The following is a 10,016-nucleotide window of genomic DNA, read 5'->3' as shown; positions in this document are numbered from 1 at the left end:
GAACTGTAGCTTTAAAAGATAAAGGGCAGAGTTAATGTGGACATGAGCAGTAAATCTGTACGTTTCATTGCAAAAATGATAGTGAAGGGTTAAGAACTCATACTAATAAAAAGAAGGGAGCAGCTTTAAAAAAAAATTATTTACAAAGAATATATATTGTTTTTTCGAAGTAATAAAAACTTGTTTAAATAAAGACTTAAATACCTACATTCAGCCATGATAACTACTATAATTTTTCTTTTCTTCTTTAGTTAAAATTTGGCATCATTAGACTATTTTTCCTGAGCCCTTTTAGGACTGTCTGTGTGTGCACTCAGGTGCTCGTTTGCACATTAAAATTACCAAAATAAAAATTGAAAGAATAAAAAAAAAATAGAAATACTGGAAAAATAAGAAAGTGAAGAACAACTATTTTTTTTTAGTTCAATAAAAGCAATAAGGGGGCCGGCCCGGTGGCGCACTGGATAGTGCGCCGCTTGGGAGGTGCGGCGGCGCTCCCGTCCGAGGGTTCGGATCCCACATACAGACCGGCTCCCGCTCACTGGCTGAGCGAGGCGCGGGAGCAACACCGAGGCTTGCGATCCCGTTGCCGGTCCCCGGTCCGGTACGGGGGCAACACTGAGGGTTGCGATCCGTTGCCGGACACGGAAAAAAGACAAAAAAAAAAAAAAGCAATAAGGTGCTAATATATTCTTTCAAATAGAAAGATTACTATTTATGCCCAATAATAGGTCTCTCAATTATGTGTACTATTAAGTATAGGATTGACCATCATCAGTTTATTTGGTTAACAATAATAAGTAGTTTTTATTGTTTGTTGCTCATAAAACATGATCTGCTTACAAAATAATAGAAAACGTAGGATGCAAGGAAGGAGTTTTAAGAGCAAAAAGATTAGTAATGAGATCCTGGACATTTTTCATCTGTCTTTTTAAACCTTATTGTAAATAATCCATGTAATTGGGAAAATTTATGGTTACTTGCTAATAACATCTTATGCAAATTTCTGGAAGTTAAAGAAGAAATCTAAATTCTTGAAAACATGCTGTTGGAGGGCAGAGCTCAAAATCTGCTTTGTGGTATGAGGAGAAAGGAAGAGAAAGAAAATCTCTTCAGCTGAGAGAGTTCTTTATCTCTGGATTTCTTAGGCTTTTTTGCTGAGTAGCTGCTTGAAAAAGATGATCTCAGAAAAGATGGTAAAGCTAGCAGCCGAGAATCCGGAAATGGTAAGTGCTCTTATCTGTGTCCATTTTTCACTTTCAGTTTTCACCATCAGCCAACACGTGGAGACCAAACTGTGCACATGAATTCCCCGGTGCAGCAGGTCTGGTCCTCAGGGGAGGGATGCAAACTTCACAGAAGTGAGCTCCTCATCCCTTGCTGCGCTCAGTAGTCAGAGTGGCACGGTGGGAGGAGTTATAATTCAAGCCATTTTTCCAATGAGAAGTCCTCTTTGGATTACAGAGAACTCTTTTTTTTTTTTTACCCTCACCGTTCAGTCTGTATCAATTTATCTCCGCCTCATGGAGCCTTTCAGATTTATCATAAAAGCTCCATCATAAAATCAGAATCTTGAACACAGCGGGAATGATATTAAACAAGCTCTAGAGTTTGTCTCTAGAAAGAATCCATAGCCTCTTGATACTCCCATTGTGCCAAATGAAAATGCCTTTAGCGGTTGGAGGAAGCCATTGAGTAAAAGAAACTATCATTTTTTCTCAGTATAAAATTAAACTTTATTTTTCTTGTCTACACTTATTCATTAAAGGCCCACTCACTGATTGAAAGGGTTGGTGGGCAGTTTGAAAAAAAAATTACAGACATTTGAAACTTTTCTAATTGCCTCGTCATTATTAGGATATAAGCTTGTCTCAAATAAGACAGTACGGTTTGATCCTTAAAAAATGATAATCCAGTGTGTCTATGTCAGGAAAAAGAAAAAAAAAGATTAAACTACTAATGGCTGGTTGGCATTTGAAGACTTAATTCTTTTGCAGAATCTTACACTGATCTTTAAAAATACAACAGAAAACATTTGGAAACTTTTTTTCATGTCTTTGTTTTTTAAAGAAAGATCTCACTCAAAATTCTAACGTTTTTATTTATACTTAGTCCTTTTTAAGAGGATGGATGACATGTTTAGTTTAACATTGATCTTTACTTGACTTCACGGCTTTTTTCTAAGAAAATAGTTGTGTTTTATACTTATTTCTCTTTCTTTTAGAACTAAAAATATTTTTCCGGGAAAAATAAATTCACCGCCTCTTGGTGACTGAACAATTCAAAATGTACTAGAGAGTACTAAATTAAAGCTTTAATAAAGAAATCAAGGAGGGTCTTTTTAAAAGAAGAATTAAATCCAGCCTCTTAGGCAGGATGGACCCTCTTAGGTAACAATTATTATATATATTAAAAAAAAAGAAGAAAGAGAAAAGTAATTAACTGAAGCAGCCTCATTAAAAGGGTGAAGCACTCTCCAATGTGGATGAATAAAATGTAAGCTACCTGATGCGGGAAATACTTGTACAATGAGTAGCTAAAGAATTAGCTCAGTAGAATGGAAAAGGTAATACTGTTTTCAGAATTTTCAGGAAAAACAAACACTACATTCCTTAGATTTGCACTCAAATTGAAATCTACAGTTTATCCCTGTGACTGATAGCAAAACCAGCACATTAGTCAATACTCTTGTATTGCTTTATCCAAATAGTCAACAAATTTTATTTCCACTATTTTATTTCTTTACTTATTTTGGATCTTGGAAAGAAAAGTTAAGACCCTTCCTCTTAAAATTGTGTTTTCAAGAGGATGTTGTAGGAATGATCTGCATTTCAATTTGGAATTTCTTCTGCAAAGCCTTGGGTAGAATGGGTCCCTGGAAGGTAAAGGGAACAGCACATCAGCTGTTTGAACTCATCCTGAGTGCTGGGCCTCCCCACAAAGTACACTTGACTAAAGTCATTCTGTAGCTTAAAGTAGCCATGTAAATGTATGGCTGTTAGGGCCGGCCCGGTGGCGCACTTGGTAGAGTGCGGCGCTTGGGAGCACAGTGGCCCTCCCACCAAGGGTTTGGATCCCATATAGAGACCAGTCCGCTCACTGGTTGAGCGTGGTGTGGGCGCGACACCGAGGGTTGCGATCCCATTGCCGGTCACGAAAAAAGACAAAAAGGAAATAAATAAATAAATAAATGTATGGTTGTTAATGTTCAGTTGCTTTCTAGGTAAACCACAAAGTCTGAGCTGATGCATGTCACTTATAGAAGGTTCGTGTGGACTGGGACAGAGTTCTCTATTTTGCAAGGCAGGTTCTGAGTCCAGGATTTTGATAATCTTGAAGATTCTGGATCGGGAGCAGAAATTAAGGAAACTAACAAAATGAGCCCTATGAATAAAGCAGATGGTCTCTGGAAGCAGACTAAACAGTACTGGTTTTACTCTAGTAAGTAGGAACAAGGGAAAAAAGAAATGTACTGCTAACTGAAAGTTAATTAGCTTACTTAGCTTTAGGCAGTGCTTTCAAAGGTAAGACAAACTGTTTATGAAGAGATCATTAGAATTTGAGTCAAACACATATGCTAAACAATAATGTAAACATATAGCCACAACCAAAAATCTTTTTTTCTTCTTAAAGACAGTATTATCCACAAACCGGAAGAAAAAAAAGTGTAACATTCTTCTTAAAGCTATGCTCCTACATGAAAGCCTCAATCAATTTTGTTCATATTTGCCACTTTTAACTAGAGCAGAATTATAAGGGATTGTTTTATTTGTTGGGTTTTTTTTGTTTGTTTGTTTTTTTAAGATGACCATCTTAACCCTTGGCTTGGTGCTGTCAGCAAACCGGCCATCCCTATATGGGATCCGAACCCGTGGCCTTGGTGTTATCAGCACCACACTCTCCCGAGTGAGCCACAGGCTGGCCCAAGGATTGTTTTATTTGAAAGTAAAATGTATTAGTTAGGATTAGTTTTAGTTATGTGTAATAGTGTTTTAGATGACAGAGAAACAAACTTCTATTTTGTCTAAAACAAGCCCAGAGATAGGCAGTCTAGGGCTGGGATTCCAGCTCCTTAATGTCACCAGAGACCTTTCTGCTGTGTCATCTTTAGTGTGTGGCTTTCACCTTATCCCCAAGATGGCTGTTAGAGTGCCAGTCATTACATCCACATTCCAGGCAGCAAGTGTGAGGAGGGTATAAAGAAGGACTCACTTCTTTTCTTTGAAGAGGTGTCTCAGAAGTCTCACGCAGAGTTTCTGCTAAAACTCATTGGGCAAGCGTTAGTTGGGGCTGGCCCTGTGGCTCACTCGGGAGAGTGCGGTGCTATCGGCACCGAGGCCGCGGGTTTGGATCCTATATAGGGATGGCCAGTGCTCTCACTGGTTGAGCGTGGTGCAGACAACACTGTGCCAAGGGTTTCGATCCCCTTACTGGGGGAAAAAAAAAAAAAAAAGAGTTAGTTGGACGAAGTTAGGAGGACAAAGTTTTAGAGAGCCAGGGGGGAATTACTGTGCAGGAATAAGTTCTTATATTTTTAACAGAAACTACTTTAGTGATGAAAGAGAAAGTGCAGGAATATTATGGAAAAAGGATTTGCTTTTCTTCCCAACTTTATTCCCCCTAGTATATCAAGAATTTAAAGTCTTACTGCAATAAGTCGATGAAACTGATTATACCAGAAATTGCTTAACATTTGTAGTGTATTCTATTTTATTTATTTTGATATAGGGAAGAAGAGGGGAAGGAAAATAGGAGAGAAAAATTCTGAGGGGCCGGCCCGGTGGCGCACTCGGTAGAGTGCGGCGCTTGGGAGTGCAGTGGTGCTCCCGCCGAGGGTTCGGATCCCATATAGAAACCGGTCTGCTCACTGGTTGAGCACGGTGCGGGCGTGACACCGAGGGTTGCGATCCCGTTACCGGTCACGAAAAAAGACAAAAAAGAAAAAAAAAAAAAAGAAAAAGAAAAATTCTGAGAATTTTCCCACAAGTTTTATATTTCATAGCACAAGACTATTTACAAACTATAATGTAATATTGTAAAATAATAATAACAGTAGTAAAACACATAAGACATCAGATCATTCATTTCTTACTTACTGAGACTTAATAACTGATTTGGGTGTGTGTGTGTAGCTGGCCGTTTTACGGATTCAAACCCTTGACCTTGGTCTTAGAACATTTTGGTCTTAGAACACCAACTGAGCTAACCAGCCAGCCCTGATTCTTTTCTAATTATTGAGATAGGCTTCGTATATATGAACATTTCTATTAAGAATACTAACCTAAAGGAGTCTTATGTGTACCTCCTTAAAGCAATTTATTTTACAACAAAATTAATTTAACCATAGTTAAAAGGTAATGCTCATTTGCAGTGTCATGTTATTTATCCCACTTATTTTGAAATGTCCCATGCTATATTTTCATGAATAATAAACAACTTAATTAATTCACCCCTTCATTCTATCATTTACAAATGCCTGTACTGTCCAGGCTAGAAACTGAGGATCCTGTGTCAAGCAGCTCATTTGTTGGAGGAAAAGGCAATTAGTACAGAGTCATTTACAATTGTAGTGATGAGCACTCTGCCGTGTTTGACATATACACATAATGCACAGTTGTGTAATAATAGTTCTTTTCCTGTCCCTTACGAAGAGTCTAAGAACTCCTTAAAGCCCCCAAACCCTGGCTAGGTCCCATTCACTAGGCGTGCCAGACACTCCCTGTGTGCCCCTCTAAATTGCTCTGCACTCTTCCCCACCCTGCTTCGTGCCCTGGGAGACTGACCTGTGTGTACCATGACTTGCTCTCTATGGGGTCACCTACTGGGAAGCCCAGCAGGAGATTAGAGGGTGGGGGAAGTGAGTTTGGAGTAGGTCTCTGAGGTTGGCGTATCCTTCAGGCCACAGCTCTTGTTGGGCCATCTCTCCCTACAGCTACTCTCTGGATCCAGTAACAGCTGCTTCCCTTGCCCCTTAAAGCCTAGAGGTGGCAAGAATCCCCCCTGTATCCCCTTCATTTCTAGCCCCAGGGGGCCCCAACATCCCTTCACTGATTTGCTCCATTAAATAGTTAAATAGATCCTTTTTAAAACTCCCACTTATCCCAGGATTGTGCCATCTGTTCCCTGCTGGGACCCTGACTGGTGTATTAAGTTTACCTTATGTGCATGAGATATGTTCAAGGGTCTTGAACTTCAGTTTGATTCTTCATTTGATTAATGGTGCCTTTTGATGAACCAGAGCCTCATGTGGCTTTGATTCAGTGTATGGATTGGAGCTCTATGGACTATTTCAGGATTTAGAAGTACATTTCATTTCGTGTGATATCCTTTTAGAAGTTATGTTAGGTCACAAAATCCATAGGCAACTGCCAATGTTAAACATTAAGCTTCACGTAACTTTTGGGGACTCGATTGCGGTAACATTGAGACCCTGGACAGTGAAGGGGGAAGGCGCAGAGGACAAGCAGGTGGGCTGCTGACGGGCAGCCTTCGGGACCATTAAGAGGATTATTGTGGAAGGGAGCTGTGCTAGTTAAACAGATTATTTGTGTGTTTGCTTCTCTGGCTGTGCTGACTGACATTTTACTAATCTTTTTAGCAGATTGAAGTTCCGGAAGAAGGCAAAAGTAAAAAATATCACATTCAACAAAGCCAGGTCTGTGAGTAAAATTATGTAACTGATGCATTACAATTTTGATAAATCTTCCCTTTTCCCCCCTTTAACCAAAGCCATTCTACTTCCAAGAATAAGCCAGAATTCTATTTCTCAGAAGCTCCTCTATGTAGGTTGGGTCAATTGGAGGGCCAATTTTATTTGTGTATTTTAGTATGTCTAGTATATTTTAGTTTCAGTTTCTGCAGTGTACTCTATATAAAATTTTTTTAAGTTTATAATACTTTTTCAAGCATTTAGGTCTGCTGCGCACATAACAATAATAGAAAAAAGTAATAGACAACATTATTAAGCACTCATTATTACCATGCACTGTTCCAAGCATTTTTATGTGAATTAATGCATTCATTCTCTTCATGACCATATAAATCAGTTGAGGAAACTAGGGCACAGAGAGGTTAAGTCACTTTCCCAAGGTTGCACAGTAATCAATGTTGGAAGGAAGCAGGCAGTCTGATCCTGGAACTATGTCCTCAACTACCTTGCTAACTCATTCTTTCTATGTCCAAATCCTTGTGTAGGTGAATGAAATAAAGGTGACCTCTAAGTTGCATTACAATGGAATTTATTATTTATCCAGTCCCTGTCACAGGGTCTGGTGTGTGTATAAAGGTCTTTAGTATATTAGTATTTATAAGTATGTAAGAATGAGGGTACTTCCAAAAGTTCATGGAAAAATAGAATTGAGAGATAATATAAATCTTTCCATGGACTTTTGAAAGTACCCTCGTATAAGGTCCTTTCTTGAGTCAATAAGCTCAGAAAAGAAAAAAAAAAGCACAAATGCAAAGCTTTCTCTTTCATAATAACAGCATTTCTGGCTGGTTAGATCAGAGACAGGAGATAGGAACTCCACCACTTTCTGGCTATAAGTCTTCAGGCAGATCAAAAAACCTAGATCTGCATCAGGGACTCCTGAAGTGCTTCTTAAAAGTCAGATTCCTGGGCCTCACCCCCAAAGACTGAGGCAGTAAATCTGAGGTGAGGACCTTGGAAATCAGCATTTATAGACAAGAGACCTAGTTAGACATACTGCATCAAGTTTCAATGTCTTTATTTTTAAAATGTAGGTGGTAACCACTGCATCATTTAAATTCATTCATTTCAGCAGCATACAGATAGAGAAGAGGCTCTCAACCCTGGCTGCACATGGAATCACTTGGGGAGTGCTAAAACTAATGATGGCTGGGCCCCTCTCTCAGAGATTCTGATTTAATTGGTCTGAGGAGTCTGGGCAATGGAATTTTTAAAAGCTTCCCAAGTGGCTCTAATATACAACCAGGACCAGAACCATTATCCTAGAACAGTGGTTCTCAAAGTGTGGTCCCTAGACCAGCGGCATCGTCATCACTTGGGAACTTGCTAGAAATTCAAATGCTCAGGCCCGAAACTTACAGCATCAGCAACTCTGGGGGAGGGGCCCAGCAGTACCGGTTTAACAAGCCCTCCATATGAGTCTAATGCGTGTTCAAGTTTGAGGGCCACTGTCCTAGTCAGCAGATAACATAACACACAGCAATGGTCAACACTAATGCTAATTCAGTTCTCTCAGATGAACAGTAATTCTAAAACAGACAAACCTACCTCAGCTCTGAACAGGACCAGCATGTCAGAAAGGAGCCTGGTGTCCAACTATATTGAATTCCAGTTTATTTAGCAAACCTTCTTATAGAGCTTACCTTAACCTGAGCTGGGCACTGTTATAATTACTTTCCATATAAAACTCATTTAATCCTTATAACAGCCCTGGTACAATTTTTATTCTGGTTTACAGCCTAAGGAACTGAAACAGAGAGGTTAAGTAACTTTCCCAAGGTCACACAGCCAGTAAGTGGCAGAGCTAGTATCCAAACCCAAGCAGTCTTTATTTGCTGTTTAACAAATAAAATTTGTTTGTTCCTTTAACCGCTCTATTGTGGGGCCTCTCTCTCAAGACAAACCCCTCCTAGAAAAAAATTTTCAGCCCGTCTGCCCGTTGAGGTGCCCCACACTTTTTTCTACAAGGGCCAAAGCCCACTACCCTTGGCCCTATTTGAGATTTCATAAATACCAAAGGTAAACTTCTCACTCACTGAAGGTTCGTGGTAACCTTTTAAAATGTTTTTGGTTTTTTTTTGTTTTTTGGGTTTTTTTTAAAAGATGACCAATAGGGGATCTTAACCCTTGACTTGGTGTTGTCACACCACGCTCTCCCAAGTGAGCCACAGGCCAGCCCTTAGAATGTTTTAAAATAAGCATAATACTTTTTTAAAGTGTGCATTTGTGTGGGGTGTGCAGTAAAGATTTTGGATGAGGTTATAAATTGAAAGTCACATGGCTTTAATGGAGGAGAAAGGTACGAGACAGGCAGAGTTAAGTGTTACCTGAATGACATCCCAGGACCCAGAAACACGCTCAGGACATGTCTACCTGAGCATACCATCAGGGTGCACTCTCCTCAGAAGAGGTACACCTACCCCAGAATAAAGCTTCTACAGGATAAAACCATTTAAAATAACCGTTGCTTAAACAATTGCAACCTTTCGGTTATCCTTTTAATATTGTCTTAATCTCCTTGACTTTTTTATTGTTATGGTTGTTATGGAAATAATTTCCTCTCATTTACATTTCTGACCTGTTTACCTTGCAGCAGAAAGACTATTTCAGTTTTCTACCAAGAAAAAGCAAGGTTAAGAAAGCTGAAGGTGACTGTGTTTTTAAGACCATAAAGGAAGAAGATCTTTGAAGACAAGTCTCACTATTTCAAATGTCCTATAACGCTATCTCAAAACAGAAAGAGCTTAAGGCTTGAAGGTGGGCTTCCTGCCATCAATGGAAGAAATTTGATCTCTTCCCATTTTTTTGGCATTAAGATAGACTGTTTTCATCAAGATGACTGCAGCACTCTGTAAATCTCAAGATTAGAAAGAAATAATAACCAAAGTTATAAATGTTGTTTTAAATGGCTCATAAATGACAAGTGGCAAATTTGAATCAACTAACATGAAGCTCATTCTATTTTTTTCCCCTAAAATAAATATTTATATGGCTTCATGAAGTCTTTTAGATGTTCTGATATTACATGAATGACAGACTCATTATAAAATATAAATGCATTTGGGGTCAAGTTCTAAAGATGAGACTCATTAGCAAGGAAAACATGGCTCTGTCTAGGAAAAGGAATCATTGAAAAAGAAATCTGGACTTCACTGATCTATGCACAGAACCAGAGCAAGGAGGTGATGGAATACTGATTTGTTCCTTGCATAATTCTAAGCCTACCAGTATGGACATAATTAAAGTGATAGGCTGCCTAGTGTTTCTCCACTGTATTCTGTCCTCAGAATATTGAATTAAGTTCAGT

The 10,016-nt window shown here is 39.0% G+C and overlaps 1 protein-coding gene across 1 annotated transcript in view; it reads left to right on the top strand.

Annotated features, from left to right (window-relative positions):
- SNX31 (sorting nexin 31) overlaps positions 1-9,398 on the top strand; it is a gene marked incomplete at its 5' end in the record, with an annotated part of 56,795 nt that extends 47,397 nt beyond the window's left edge. Inside the window, 3 exons of the mRNA XM_008577697.1 lie at positions 1,149-1,226; positions 6,599-6,655; positions 9,303-9,398. Of these exons, the coding sequence (XP_008575919.1) occupies positions 1,149-1,226; positions 6,599-6,655; positions 9,303-9,398 (231 nt within the window). The remainder of the gene's footprint in view (positions 1-1,148; positions 1,227-6,598; positions 6,656-9,302) is intronic.
- Positions 9,399-10,016: the final 618 nt, after the last annotated feature.

The sequence above is a fragment of the Galeopterus variegatus genome, unplaced genomic scaffold (assembly GCF_000696425.1).
Source record: "Galeopterus variegatus unplaced genomic scaffold, G_variegatus-3.0.2 Scaffold1565, whole genome shotgun sequence".
NCBI classification, from domain to species: domain Eukaryota; kingdom Metazoa; phylum Chordata; class Mammalia; order Dermoptera; family Cynocephalidae; genus Galeopterus; species Galeopterus variegatus.
Note: the sequence above shows the minus strand (reverse complement) of the source record. Positions and strands in the feature narration are given on the sequence as shown.